This window comes from Dreissena polymorpha, chromosome 2 (assembly GCF_020536995.1).
Source record: "Dreissena polymorpha isolate Duluth1 chromosome 2, UMN_Dpol_1.0, whole genome shotgun sequence".
Classification (NCBI taxonomy): domain Eukaryota; kingdom Metazoa; phylum Mollusca; class Bivalvia; order Myida; family Dreissenidae; genus Dreissena; species Dreissena polymorpha.
The window spans coordinates 136835990-136851887 of record NC_068356.1 but is presented as its reverse complement, the minus strand read 5'-3'; the positions used below and the strand labels follow the sequence as shown (position 1 = coordinate 136851887).

Genomic DNA, 15898 nt, shown 5'->3' with positions numbered 1-15898 from the left:
TTCTGATAAGCCTGTGTGGACTGCACAGGCTTATCTGGGACGACATTTTACGTACATGCATTTAGCCCAGTATTCACAGAACGCGGATAATATAAGTTATAAAGGCAATCAAATTAGCGACAAATAGGGTCGCATCTCCTGTACGTACTGTTTGAGATCTCATACATGCGAGAGTGGGTGACAAGGTCCATAACCATTACGGGTCCCATTTCAACCGTTAATGCGGCGAGCGTTCCCGGATCGTTTACCTGTAAAACAGCGATATGAGCCTCGCTCTGTGAAAACAGGGCTTAAGGCATGTACGTAAAGTGTCGTCCCAGATTAGCCTGTGCAGTTCGCAGTGAGGACATTTTCCGCCTTGACTTGATTTTCGCTCAGGAATAGATCTTCTTTTAATGAGAAATTTCGTAAAAGCGAAAAGTGTCGTCCCTGATAAGTCTGTGCGGACTGCACAGGCTAATCTGAACTAACTCTTTACGCACATGCATTAAGCCCAGTTTTCGCAGAACGGGGTTTATTTCCATTGATCACCGTTTTCAACAGTATACAAGTCATATCGAGGCGGCCAGTTAACATACACTTTTAATTGGCTAGCTGATGTCCAATTACTTAGTACACATGCTTTTATCAGATCTGTTAACTGCCCTACTTGAATCAGAGGTATGGGGAGAATGGTCGTATACATATGAACACATCACTTTCGAATGTAAATGTTCGTCACAACATTAAAAAAACAAACAGCAATACAGTTTTGAGATGTTCACTGCTTGCTACTACACTTGTACAGTACAGGTGGCATATGACATAATGTTGAGAAAGGTATAAAAACTTACCACAACTTGGTAGATGTCCTTCTTGTGTCCAGTTTTTATTATGGCGTCAATGCAGCCGTTTGTGATGTTGTGATGTTGTACCGTTTCACGTTCTTGCCAAAACGTGACGTCACGAGGAGTTCTACAATGGAAGAATGACGTCATAGACAGAGATACAGTGGGCGGAACGGTTTCTAACACGTTCTGACCCAAATCGTTCAGTTCGCAAAATCTTTAAATCATCAATTTGATTTCTTAGTGACGCGGAATAGTAATGACACACCATGACCGGATTATTTAATAACTATGTTGTGAATACTGCCACCTCCACACATGAATTCTAAAATGTAAATAAGAATTGTACGTACGCTTCCGTTTGGTCAAGATACACACTCGTGTATCGACTACTCGACCCGAAAACACGATGCTGACGTCCATCTTTTAAAGGTCAAACAAGTAAAGTAAATTTCCATGACCACTGATCTGTTGTCTGCTTCGTAAAACCTCATGTTTGCATTGCAGGTCACCTTCTGTTGAGTATAACGTTTGCAAGTATGACGCACGATATTTTGTTATTTTTGAAAAGTTTACTTAATTGGACTGTTTTGTAATCAAATTAATCATGAACGTATCTTAAGTATTGAATAATTTTCAGGGGGAATGCAACATTTTACAAAAATATGGACGTTTTAAGTGTAGAAAGAATACTTACATAAAAGAAACTCAATAAAAATATTTGAAAACAAAACTGTAATTAATGGATTATTTATATGAGCCGCGTTCTGGGAAAGACTGGGCTTAACGCATTGCGTGGAGTGTGCAGTCCGCAGAGGCTAATCAGGGACGACAGCTTGAAATTTTTCGTTTAAAAGAGACTTTATTTTAACGAAAAGTTCAACAAACGTGGAAAGTGTCGTTCCTGATTAGCTTATGCGGACTGAACAGTCTAACCTGGGACGACAATTTACGCACTTGAATGAACCCTGCTTTTCACAGAACGGGGCTCATATAGACGTCATCATTATATGTTGTCGAAATTCATTGAAGCAAATGGGAGCAATACACATACAATTAGCAAAGAGCGAAATAAAATCCGTCGTCTAACAAGTTCTCGGATGGCGCGGTATTCCAGTCTGCCGACATCATACACGCCGACTATGTTCGGCGAGTCCTCTCCCGCACTGCCGGTAACGAACAACGCATCCTGGTGGCCCAGTGAAACACGTCCTGTGGAGACAGACTTTATTGAGGCTACCGGTAATTAAAGAATAATTGTTAGTCTTCCGAATGATATTGCGGTGTATTTTACTTGATAGCAAAACCATTAATATTTTCTAAAAACAATAATGTGTAACATTAAACATTTAACTAATATAATTGTTATGGTGGTCCGCCGGAAAACACTTTCTGTGTAGACAGACTTTATTGGGGCTAATTAAAGAAAAATTGTTAGTTTTCTTAATGCTATTGCGGTGTATTTTTACTTTATAGCGAGGCCATTGAAATGTTTTTTTTCTCTGCACACACAGTCCCCGTTGTTGTTTTATTGAATAATGTGTAACCTTTAACTAATATATTTTTTAAGTTATATAATAAGCAAATACGTTTCTCTGAAATATTTCTTTACAACAAAAATAAATATAAATAAGCTGTATGTTATTAAAGTCGCGAATCAAGAGGACTAAAAAACATGCGCTAAAAATAACAACTTGAACTTAATAAAATATTATAAATGACGTTAAAATTGAAACGAAACCGGAAACGAAACAACCCTTAAAATAAGTAAAATGTAATTATATATGAGCCGCACTCTGAGAAAATGGAGTTTAATGCATGTGCGAAAAGTGTCGTCCCAGATCGGTTTGTGAATCTGCACAGGCTAATTACGGACGACACTTTTCGCTTTAATAGAAATCTTCGTTTAAAGGAAGTCTCTTCTAAAGTAAAATCCAGTCTAAGCGACAACTGTCGTTCCTGGTTCGCCTGTGCGGACTGCATGATCTAATCTGAGTTGGCACGTAACGCAAATGCATTAATTCCCGTTTTACCAGAATATTTTTTATATTTTATATATTTTTTTATTTATCGCTAGTTACTCGATTTGGCCTGCCGATCTGTGGCCCTCTTTTTGTCCCGGGATCGATCCCACACCCTGAAGTTGTTGTCTTTTGCAATCGTTACCACCGTTACCATGTCAACGGTGCGCGCGCCTTTCAGATCATTTGTGTGTTCCAGACGATCTTTCTCCTGTCGCGAAGAGCGGTGCACGATGCCGTGAAAATATGCCACATCTTGTAATCGTAATCGTTGATACAGGCCGAACCATGAGTAGTTGAATAAATATCATTTTTGTTCTTAATCAAAGTCATAGTATTTATTAATATATGTGTATATATTTTTTTATGTATGTATTTTTGTATTATTTTGTATTTATTTAGTTAATAAATGTTATATGTTTATTTTTAAACGAAGAACTGAAATTATTTACGAAACTTGTGTTTGTAAGCCTTCTGAATCGTTACTGCATGTAAAGATTTTACATGGATAAAGATTTGTGTAAAACCCCGAACAAAGGAAGAATTACTTGCAGTGTGGCAGTGTTATGAAATTCGAGGGATCCGTAGCTTATATAGAAGATAAATCTGCCGTCGACATAGAAGTTTATACTGCGGATGCAGAGACTATAGTCGGCTAAAAGAAAGAAAGTTATACAAAGGAGCCTCGCTCTGGGAAAACTGGCTTTATGACTGTGCGTCAAGTATCGTCCTTATTCGGCTGTGCAGTCCGGACACGCTGATCAGGGACGTCACATCCGCCTTAATTGGATTTTCCTTAAACGAAAAATACCATAAAGCGGAATGTGTCGTCCCTAATTTGTCTGTTCAGACTGCACAGGCTTATCTGGGACCACACTTTACGTACAAGCAAGAAGACCCGATTTCAAATAGAAAGTCTCTAATACATTATTTATCTAAGTCAATACTTGTATACATATATAGTTTGTTCGGACTGCACACGCTTATCTGGGACCACACTTTACGCACTAGCAATAGGACTGCACAGTCTTATCTGGCACCACACTTTACGAACAAGCAAGATGACTGAACAGTTTTATCTGGCACCACACTTTACGCACAAGCAAGAGGACTGCACAGTCTTATCTGGCACCACACTTTACGAACAAGCAAGAGGACTGCACAGTTTTATCTGGCACCACACTTTACGAACAAGCAAGAGGACTGCACAGTTTTATCTGGCACCACACTTTACGAACAAGCAAGAGGACTGCACAGTTTTATCAGGCACCACACTTTACGAAAAAGCAAGAGGACTGCACAGTTTTATCTGGCACCACACTTTACGAACAAGCAAGAAGACTGTACAGTCTTACCTGGGACCACACTTTACGTACAAGCAGAAGGCCCGTTTTCCCATAGCGAGTCTCTAATACATTCTTTATCTTAGCAAATACTTGTAAACATATATAGTTTGTTCGGACTGCACAGTCTTATCTGGGACCACACTTTACGTGTTAGCAAGAAGACCCGATTTCCCATAGAAAGTCTCTAATACATTCTTTATCTAAGTCCATACTTGTATACATATATAGTCTGTTCGGACTGCATAGTCTTATCTGGCACCACGCCCTTACGTACAAGCAGAAGAATCGTTTGCCCATAGGCTCTAATACATTCTTTATCTTAGTAAATACTTGTATACATATATAGTCTGAGCGGACTGCAAACGCTTATCTTGGACTACCCTTTACGTAATAGCAAGAAGCCCCGATATCCCAATAGCGAGTCTCTAATACATTCTATATCTCAGTAAATACTTGAATATATATATAAAGTCTGTGCGGACTGCACTGTCTAATCTGGCACCACACTATACGTACAAGCATGAAGACCCGTTTTCCCATAGCAAATCTGTAATACATTCTTTATCTTAGTAAAAACGTGTATACGTATATATTATGTGCGGACTGCACATTCTTATCTGGGACCACACTTTACGCACAAGCAAGAGGACTGCACATTCTTATCTGGGACCACACTTTACGTACTAGCAAGAAGACCCGATTTCCCATAGCGAGTCTCGAATACATTCTTTATCTGTGTATACATATATACTATGTGCCGACTGCACAGTCTTATCTGGCACCACACTTTACGTACTAGCAAGTAGACCCGATTTCCCATAGCTAGTCTCGAATACATTCTTTATCTGTGTATACATATATACTATGTGCGGACTGCACAGTCTTATCTGGCACCACACTTTACGTACAAGCAAGAAGACCCGATTTCCCATAGAAAGTCTCTAATACATTCTCTATCTAAGTCAATACTTGTATACATATATAGTCTGTTCAGACTGCACAGGCTTATCTGGGACCACACTTTACGTACAAGCATGAAGACCCGATTTCCCATAGAAAGTCTCTAATACATTCTTTATCTAAGTCAATACTTGTATACATATATACATATATACTATGTGCAGACTGCACATTCTTATCTGGGACCACACTTTACGTACTAGCAAGAAGACTCGATTTCCCATAGCGAGTCTCGAATACATTCTTTATCTGTGTATACATATATAGTCTGTGCGGACTGCACACGCTTATCTGGGACCACACTTTACGTACAAACAAGAAGACCCGATATCCAATAGCGAGTCTTGAATACATTCTGTATCTAAGTCAATACTTGTATACATATATATTATGTCCGGACTGCACAGTCTTATCTGGCACCACACTTAACGTACTAGCAAGAAGACCCGATTTCCCATAGAAAGTCACTAATACATTCTGTATCTAAGTCAATACTTGTATACATATATATTATGTCCGGACTGCACAGTCTTATCTGGGACCACACTTTACGTACAAGCAAGAAGACCCGATTTCCAATAGCGAGTCTCGAATACATTCTGTATCTAAGTCAATACTTGTATACATATATAGTCTGTTTGGACTGCACAGTCTAATCTGGGACCACACTTTACGTACAAGCAAGAAGACCCGATTTCCCATAGCGAGTCTCGAATACATTCTTTATCTAAGTCAATACTTGTAAACATATATAGTCTGTTCGGACTGCACAGTCTTATCTGGCACCACACTTTACGTACAAGCAAGAAGATCCGATTTCCCATAGAAAGTCTCTAATACATTCTTTATCTAAGTCAATACTTGTATACATATATAGTCTGTTCGGACTGCATAGTCTTATCTGGGACCACACTTTACGTATTCGCAAGAAGACCCGAATTCCCATAGAAAGTCTCTAATACATTCTGTATCTAAGTCAATACTTGTATACATATATATTATGTCCGGACTGCACAGTCTTATCTGGGACCACACTTTACGTACTAGCATGAAGACCCGATTTCCCATAGAAAGTCTCTAATATATTCTTTATCTAAGTCAATACTTGTATACATATATAGTCTGTTCGGACTACACACGCTTAACTGGGACCACACTTTACGCTGTTACCAAAATCGCCGTTGAGCAGCGGTATGTCCATACATTGTTTACCTGCAAACAGGAATGCGATAATGAAGGTTATATAATCTTTTTTATTAAAACCATACAACATCGGAAACTTTTGGCAGTTGAATCGATTTCATTTCATAGCAAGAACAACGTATTAATGTCTTTTGAGATGATTCTAAGAGCGCAACCCGAGTGGGATCGAACAAGGGATAGCCCGGTCGCAAAAGAACAACATATCGACTGCATCACTGCGACCTTATAAGAGATGAATGCAACCGAAGCGTGCAAACTACCAATGCTTTGCAATGACCGGTAATCGTGGTATGTTTGTATGTTTTAGTTGGGGTTTTTGTTATAAAAAAAGTAAATAATAATAATAATTGCATGCCTGTTAAGTTTTATGGAGTTTAATTGCTACTCTTAAATGTGGAAGATACATTTTAAATATGCATTTTACATTTTAAGTAAACATTTTCTTTGAGAGGTGAAATGACGTTGTGTTTATGAATTTACAGCGAATCAGAACTGATTGTTGATAAAATTATCCGACATTCGTTGTTATTTTATTTCATATCATTTATTCGTCCCGAAAATTCGTCAGTAACCACCAAAACCGTTGAATAACAATAGGATGTTTGAAAAGAAACTCGTGACAGGTTCTATCCTAGTATATAGAGAAAGTCATTTTCGGCTTTGCCTAATTATTGTGTTGATGTTCTGTTTGTTTGTAAAAATATTTTGTTGGTTTATGATAAGAACACATATTAATATTTCAAAGACTAGCAAAATACAAATTAACATGCATACATACACAATCAAAAATATGTATTTCAATATAGAGTTTTTTATTGGTAATGCTCACCTGTTTGCAGACCTTTTACTTTTATTACGTTGCCAAATTTCATGGCGATCCAATCATCACCATGACAAAACGCGATCTTTCTAGACTGACCTTTACCCGTCACATTGCGTAGCAACCGTGGGGGTCGACCTTGATGTTCCAGATTTTGATCTCCTTCAACGACCCGCAGACTAAAGAAGGTCAAGCCGTAATAATCTCTCTATATGAGACCATCTTGTTTAGCGTTTCACGTTTGTTTACAGTTTAGAACCAATTTATTTTGGTTTCGTTTCTGTAGAAAACTGTGAATTATTTCATTTTTCATCACACCATTAAACGGTAAATACGGACCTCTCTCGTGCAATATTTGTTTCATCGTAATGGAAATATGTGGCCTCGATTACGCTTATATATGTTGATAAAGAAAGTTCAAAACTGTAATAAAATACCCACTCTTACAATTTATACATGTCGAAAATTGTGAAACTAAAAACGTTAATTCAGTTTCGTAAAACCCCCCACAAAAAGCAACTCTTTTATAAAGTTATTCCATAACGTATAATGCATCTGTGATTACGTAAGTTCCACATGACGTAATCGTCATCGTGTCAATTTCGGACGCGTGCACGTGGATGCTGTGTAGCAGTTGACCCCCGGTACGCTCCAGGATGTTGACATCGGGCTCGAACCACACTTTTGAGCTATATTCACGTAAGCGCTGCTTGAACTCGGCTGTTGACTGGAACAAAACACTGCATTGAGCCGCGTCATGCGAATATGGGTTGTATGCCGATTGCGCACTCTGGTCAGGAGTTACTTTGTCCTCTTTAAAGTCACGCGATATTTCGTGATGTAAATAGCAGACATGGTAGCTCCTGATCCGATTGAATGAATGCGCAGGCTGGCCTGGGGATTCGCTGACTACATACGGCAAAAGAACAGTGTTTGCATGAAGCGGCTCAATTCACACAGAACTTTTAAGAAAACATTTCTCGGTGATTTTCCTTGTTAAATGCCTGTATACATATAACGTATTATAACATCAAACAGCTTATTTTGATTATTTTTGGTGAAAAAGAGTGTTCCACTTGTATGCGCGGGGTTTCTTAAGTAATAACGATATTTGAATAGCAGATCTCTTATTCAATGATCTATTATTCAAGTGCTACCGGAGATGTACAAAAATGATTTTGTATTCTTGTTTTACCTTAATGTAAGTTTATAAATATGCGTCTTGTTCTGGTAAAACTGGGCTTAACGCATGTAAATAAACTGTCGTCCCAGATTAGCCAGAACAGGCAGCAACTTTCCGCTTATATGGAATTTTTCGTTAAAAAGAAGTCTCTTTTAAACGCAAATCCAGTTTCGGCGAAAAGTGTCGTCATTGATTAGAATGTGTGGACTGCACAGGGTTATCTGGGACAACAGTTTGCGCACATGCATTAAGACCAGTTTTCTTGAAACGAGGCTCATATCAGTCCTATTTCAAACCTCGTTGTCCTCCAGGCGCCCTAGTAGCTGAGGCATGAACTGAACCGGATCCATCTGCAGCCCGTTCCGGGAGAGCAGAAGCGCCTCCAGAATGCACTTGATCAGGGGTTTCCCCTGGAATGCCGCTTTGGCCGCCGTGAAGTCGTCTAAAAGCGCCCTTGGAGAGCCGCGAGAAACATGCGTGAATTACATACTTTTAAGACGCGTTTGGCTCATGTTCCAGTGTTAATACAAGAGACAGTGTTTGTGTTTATTTTGACAGTAAAAACATGTACTATTATCTATCTTCATATGTTTTTTAACGAAAAGCTAAAAGTGTTACCGAGCAAATTTAACTTACTTAATGTTCACATAAAAAACTCAAACAATCTAAATTAAAGTGAGACTGCACGATTTTTATATGTGTTAAATTGATAAAAATATGTTAAAATAACACGAAATAGGCAAGAAAAAGAATACTTCGAAGACGAATTTCATAAAATGCAGCATCAACAAATTAGCGCCCCGAGCCGATTGTGACGAAGATATTTCGTACATATTTTCCTACAATAACTGAAGCATTCGTCTTTTTATTAGGGTCGGAGTTAGTTTTTGTGTGTCGTATGAATAGATATCGTTGCAGGAAATTAAAATGATCCTTAAAACAAAATTGTGTCTTTGTGTCGTATGAACGAATCTGCACTAAAACTAAATTTAGATTCACATCGTACATGCATGATATACATGCTGGCGAATTCGACTCCCGGGATTCGACTGTACAGACATTTTCGATTTCAGAATTAAATATCTGGCTTATTTCGCATTGTTCTTCTTAACTTTTACTTTAATTTCTATTGAAATATATGTATAATAAGTTTTTTTTTACACATTTGCTGTAAATTAATAAATATTTGACAAAATCGTGCAGTCTCACTTTAACGTGTATTTAAACAGGTAAAAAAGTCATTTTATCAGTGTACAATTACATCAGGTAACTAAGTCCTTATACAATAGTTACAGTGGTAACAGTGACAGTAAACGACAACTAAAACCAAAGGTAGAGGGTTAGGTCGTAACAATTTAAGTGAGTAATTATAACATACGATGTAACATTTCTTAAACATAAAGCTTACTCAACAGGAAGTGCGTGTAACTTAGCAACGCAGAAGTGCACGTTGGCGAGACACTCCTTCTTGAGAAGGTTAACGTGACCCGCGTGCAAGCGGTGACAGGGCAGATTGTTTAGAGCCCGATTGTTGTAGACATCCTCTCCGAAGCGAAAGGGCTGTGACGTCCCATAGCGGTCCTCTTCTATTACCTCCCCTTCAGCGTTCGTGTATGGCTTTTTCTCCCTGGAATAAAACACTTTAAAGCTTATTTAAGCATCATTCTCGGAATACTGGTCTTTATGCATGTTTGTAAAGTGTCTTCCAGATTAGCCTCTGGACAATGCAAGCACATGCATTAAGTCCGGTTTTCCTAAAGCGAGACTTATATAGATACTCACGTGCTAGCACATGAATTTGGTTACATGTATTTTCGGTGAAAAGTTCGATGTTACAGGGAGTGAATAAGTAAAACCAATGTCAAAAGTCTCTTTTTAAAAATGACTTGCGGCAATTCGAAAATAACGAAACGTTTAAAAACTCATGAATACGATAATAGTCCTCATTATACTTCTTTAGTGGAGGAAATTATCAAAGACTCACATAGTAAATTGCGCCTGATTGAACAATCAACTTATATTTTCTTTCTTTTTTTGCATACTCGTTATTGTGATTATCTTTCTGATATAACGACCAACTGTCCATACATATCAAAATTATGCGCAATTCTACCATTTGCCCAGGTTCCCGCGAATAAATCAGCTAGGTTGCTATGGAGACGCTTTTCTGCGCATAATCTGCGCAGTGGCGCTCATGCGCAGCTTCCGTAAACTGACGGTGGTACCAGTTCAACACGCGCGCACCGTCTGCACCGCGCTCAACTGCGGTGAAAAAACAACACATCTGTTAGTTATAGTCAATCACAGAGCATTACAAAAATACGCGCAGTGTGTATATAGTACATGTACTTTTAAAATGCCTTGACTTATTACATGCAGAATGTAGCTAATTTACCACTTCCGCTGATGCTAAAGTCATAAGCAAGTCACTTAAAGAAAGTTGAACAAAGTGTTTCTCAGCTGAAAACAAATCAGAAAGCACCAAGTGGTAGCGAGCCTATATGATCACATGTTCATAAGGCAGACGTTCAACCGCGTTGCGATAACCGCTTTATCTTAATTTTAATAATATGCGATGTTGATAATGAATTGGAAATCCCAATATAAATCGCCATAGAACATATAACATCATTGTCTTCTCACCAGCTCGCCGTTCGTAAAACATTAAATTCAAACGAGAAAATACAGTAAAGTTCAGTACCGATGTATTGGTTCTAGTTCGCCCGTATGCACACGAGAAGTAGAGGGGGTAGTCTGCGCATGGGCGGTGTCCAGTAGGTGTAGACGTCATTTAATACGTCATCAAGCTCCACCTCGGTGATTCCGTTATTGGCTGAAGTAAATATCCATATTGAACTTGATTTTTGCTAAACGAGACTTCCATTAATGTGCTTGCAAGTAGATAACAAGTGATCCTCTTTCTGGGAAAGCTGATCTTAATGCATGTGCGAAAAGTGCCGTCCCAGATTAGCATGTATGGTCCGGACAGGCTTATCAGGGAAGACATGTTCCGCTTTTATTTGGTAAGTATACAATCTCTTCTAGATAAACAAAAATCCAGTTAAGGCCGAATTAAGTGCTTTAAGGCCAGTTTACCCAGAACAAGACTTGAATACAAGTGACTCAACCCCCACCTAAGGTAAAATATCCCAAGGCGCGACACACCAATATCCGGCCGTTCAGTTTCTCCAGACGACTGAAAAGGAAGTCGGCTGAGGTACGGACTGTCATCTGCAGTACTGTCCGTGACGGCGGGTCGAACGAGCGCCAAAGCATGGCTTCGTCAAACGACAGCTGATCAGAATTGAACAAAATGTCAGTATTGCGTTATACAAAATAATTTATTGAAGAAAAACCTAGCTGTGTAATTTCTGGTTTGCATCAAACGTTCAAGTTTCTACTCACTTCAAACATGTCGACTAATATGATCCTGATTGAAGACTTTTTGGACAGAACGGTTATAACTTAGGATTACCCATGAGATTGATTACTAAAAGAAAATAATGAATTCCCAATTAATTCAATGATGATTTACTGACTTACAAGTATTTTTGCTTGGCATTTAATGTTAGATTACAAATACAACTGGCACTAATAAACTATTCATCTTTCAAAAAGAATGTTCTTTATCGTGATGATAATGACACACGTACCAGGCCGGTTCGTGGGCTTTGATTCCCCAGCATACTCAGTTGTTGCACCAGACACTGTAGCAGAGGCAGTACGGAAGAACTCTCCACTGTTGTACCGAGAAACCTGCAGCCCAGAGAAATATGCGTCATGTGATGTGTTAACGTTTCAGGTATTGTGTAGTTTCCAACAAACAAGATAAAGATGAACATAGTTACGGCCAGTTTTAAATAAAGGAAGCGTGGAAAACACCAAGAATTGTTTTAATACAATTCTGACCTTAAGTCATTTTAGATGATTTAAAGAAGTTTAGATTGAGAAAGAAACACAATCATCATAACGTAAATACTTATGTTTAATAATATCACCACAGAAAACCACTGTATTAACCCTTACGAAAGAATTTTAGAGTACTGAAATTATTTATTTGTCTTTTTTTAAGTTAAGCATCTCTTAATAATGTATAGGTACATGTCGGTTATTACATATTATCAACAGCAGATCATTAGCAATTCAAATTTTGAACATATATCTGTTATCAAACATTTTCCTATAGTTCAACTTCAATCGCGCGTTAGGAAATCTGACACCAGTTCTAGCCAGAAAACGGAACTGTATGTATTATAATTAAAGCGCAAACATTTGAAACAGTCGAGCCAACATAGGGTCGAATATCACTAAAACTAACCGTAATCTGTATGTATTCTTCCAGTAACTGTCACGCAACTAACCGTAATCTGAATGTATTCTTCCAGTAACTGTCACGCATTTTAAGAACACGGGCTGATAAAGCCTTCCTTTACGCCCATAATGACAGAAAGCCGCGTTGATACGCCGTAACTCAATTGTGTTTAATATGGTAATCATATAAGCGTCTTAGTGCATACTTATCGTTGTTGTTGTTGTTGTTTTTCATCGAGTGCACCGGGATTGTCTCCCATATGGCCATCGCCCCCAGAAAGACGTGTTAGTTGGTTACGGGGGATAGTGCAAGATACAGAAGACACCCCGTTCCAGAGGTGACCCTGGGTCTTTTAGTGCCCGGTGTATAGCACCTAGTACACTGCACCTCGGTTTAACGTCTCATGCGAAAGACGAGTTAGTAGGTTAGGTGCAGCGGGGGATCGAACCAGCGATCTCTGGATTGTGAAGCCAGTGTGTTACCACGGATACTTGCATAATTATCAAACATCGAACAGCCCTTTTATATTTTACGTTTTCGGAAACGACGTCTTTTGCAAAATAGTTACACGCGCGAGGTGCAGCGCTGTTTTCGTGCCAATAATAATGACATAATTATTCTTGACGCTGTTATTCACAAATGGGTCGGATGTCATTTGAGCGTCGATTTTGATTCTACTTATTTGTTATGGTACAGTGATGATAATACTGTTTTTGTTTTATGAAGTGCTGTAATTGTGAATATTTGTCGTTATTTTCTTAATAAATAGATCTTGATTTTATCAGGCACGTACTTAAGAAAACAATTAAGATAAAGATTGTCTGTTGTTGACGTATTAATGATTTGGTATTTATTCAATCATCAATATTAAGTAGCAATTCTACTGGTAGTTCTAGAAGCACAAATGTCAAACTAGCCATAACATGTAGTTTGAGAAGAGAAGTTATTATAGTTCGATAATTCCTTTATTATTATTATATGAAAAGTCAAATCGTTTATAATCGCAGCTAAATGTCAAGTACCTTGGAACCCCGGAAGTTCCCTCGCTCGCGTACCGGGGCTCCGGTCGGTAGGAGGTGGCATGTCGTATCAACAATTCCTTTTCCAATATTCTGGAAACACTTCCGGAAATGAAGAAAACCGCTGCCCGCCGTCGGCTGTGGACAACCGGAAGTGCAGAGTCTGCGACTGCGCAATGCGACCAGAGGCGACGTCATCGAGTCATGCATGCACACCGACGCATAAGAATTGTCCAAGCAAGTGGTGGATGAACACAAGTGCCGACACGCATGAGACCAACAAAGGGAATGGTAATCAATATGTTTCAAGATGCAGGAGGGTTTTGCACATGTATTTCGTTTGGATGCGTTTCATATCGTTATTAAAAGGAAGGCGTTAAATATATTTTGATTAGCGAGTGCGTTATTGAGCATTTTGTTCCATACGTATTTTAGCTTTTTTCAAAAGGATATGTATTATGTATGACGTTTGCATTAAAAACAAAACTTGAGTTAACTTACAAGATTAAGATCGATATTATTTACTTACACGAACCAGGTACACTTCCGATCAGCGGCGACACGTACCGAAAGTGCAACGACATGTGCATGCTGTCGTGCAACGATGGCTACACACTAAGCACCGCAACAGATGAGACTGGCTGTCAGACGTGCGCATGCGTGGATTTAGAGCCGTGTAGAATTATCACTTGATCTGTGGTAGTTTTGGTGATGATGATGGTGGGGTGATGTTTTTTTTGAGCGGGTAATATTTGTGGAAGTGATGATGCTGATGATGCTGACGACGAATAGTAGAAGGATGAGAATAGTAATGATTTTTAAGATGGTGCCGATTGATTATGATGTAGGTGGTGGTGCTACTGCTTCTGAGGCTGCTTCTAATGATTATGATAAGGTTGATTATAACCATATTGCTTATGATGTTGATGATGATTATGAAGATATCATGATGATGATGATGATGATGTGTCGGTTGATGATGGTAGCGACGGGGATGCTATTGTATTTGATGATTATGATCATGATGTCGGTTCTGATAATGATGATGATGATTATTATAATGATGATGATGATGATGATGATGATGATGCTGATGCTGCTGCTGATGATGATGATGATGATGTTGATGATGATGATGATGATGATTATGATGATGATGATGATGATGATGATGATGATGATGATGATGATGATGATGATGATGATGATGATGATGATGGTGATGATGGTGATGATGATGATGATGATGATGATGATGATGATGTTGATGATGATGATGATGATGATGATGATGATGATGATGATGATGATGATGATGATGATGATGATGATGATGATGATGATGATGATGATGATGATGATGATGATGATGATGATGATGATAAGAATGATGATGATGATGATGATGACGATGATGATGATGATGATGATGATGATGATGATGATGATGATGATGATGATGATGATGATGATGATGATGATGATGATGATGATGATGATTATGATGATGATGATGATGATGATGATATTGATGATGATGCATTACATGTTTAAGCATTTTCACTTTAGAGAAAAAGTATAGACTCTCCACGAATACCATTCTAGGATCTTCGCAACATTCCGCGTCACAGCAAATTTTGGAACAAACCACAAAAGAACCAACCACTACAGCATCCGGTATGAGCTCTTCAAGCGGCAACGGGCTCTCATCATCCGGGAGCGGTGACGACGCAAGTGCTGGAAGAGACACTTGTGGATCTGGTTCAGGAACCAAAAGCAGTGGCGGGGGTTGCCATCCCTGAAAAACAGCGTCGGTTTGAGACAGTGACGGGAGCGCTTCAGGTGGCGGGATGGACGCATGAGGAGCTATTAAAGCGGGTATATACGATTTTTTATTTGTGTTAAATTGTAATATATTGATAAAATATGTTACAATAACATAAAATGGGAAAGAAAAATTAAACATTAAAGCCGAATTTCATAAAATGCAGCAAAGACAAATTAGCGCCCCGAGCCGATTGTGACGTACATATTTTCCTACAATAACCGAAGCATTCGTCTTTGTATTAGGATCGGAGTTACTGTTCGTGTGTCGTATGAATAGATATCGTTGCGGGAATTCAAATAAACCGTTAAACTAAGTTTAGATTCACATCGTACATGTATGGTATACATGCTGGCGAATTCGGCTGTACAGCCGTTTTCAA

At 38.7% G+C, this 15898-nt stretch overlaps 2 protein-coding genes across 2 annotated transcripts; both read right to left on the bottom strand.

Annotated features, from left to right (window-relative positions):
• Positions 1-7187: 7187 nt before the first annotated feature.
• Positions 7188-11636, bottom strand: LOC127870109 (uncharacterized). The gene is made up of 5 exons (XM_052412766.1): positions 11495-11636; positions 10586-10622; positions 9769-9987; positions 8657-8813; positions 7188-7904 (listed from the first exon to the last, which is right to left on the bottom strand). The coding sequence occupies exons 1-5, from the start codon at positions 11634-11636 to the stop codon at positions 7710-7712; spliced, it is 750 nt and encodes a 249-aa protein (XP_052268726.1). The 3' UTR covers positions 7188-7709.
• Positions 11593-14349, bottom strand: LOC127869139 (uncharacterized). Its single transcript, XM_052411476.1, has 3 exons — positions 13695-14349; positions 12014-12116; positions 11593-11654 (listed from the first exon to the last, which is right to left on the bottom strand). The coding sequence occupies exons 1-3, from the start codon at positions 13899-13901 to the stop codon at positions 11644-11646; spliced, it is 321 nt and encodes a 106-aa protein (XP_052267436.1). The 5' UTR covers positions 13902-14349; the 3' UTR covers positions 11593-11643.
• Positions 14350-15898: the final 1549 nt, after the last annotated feature.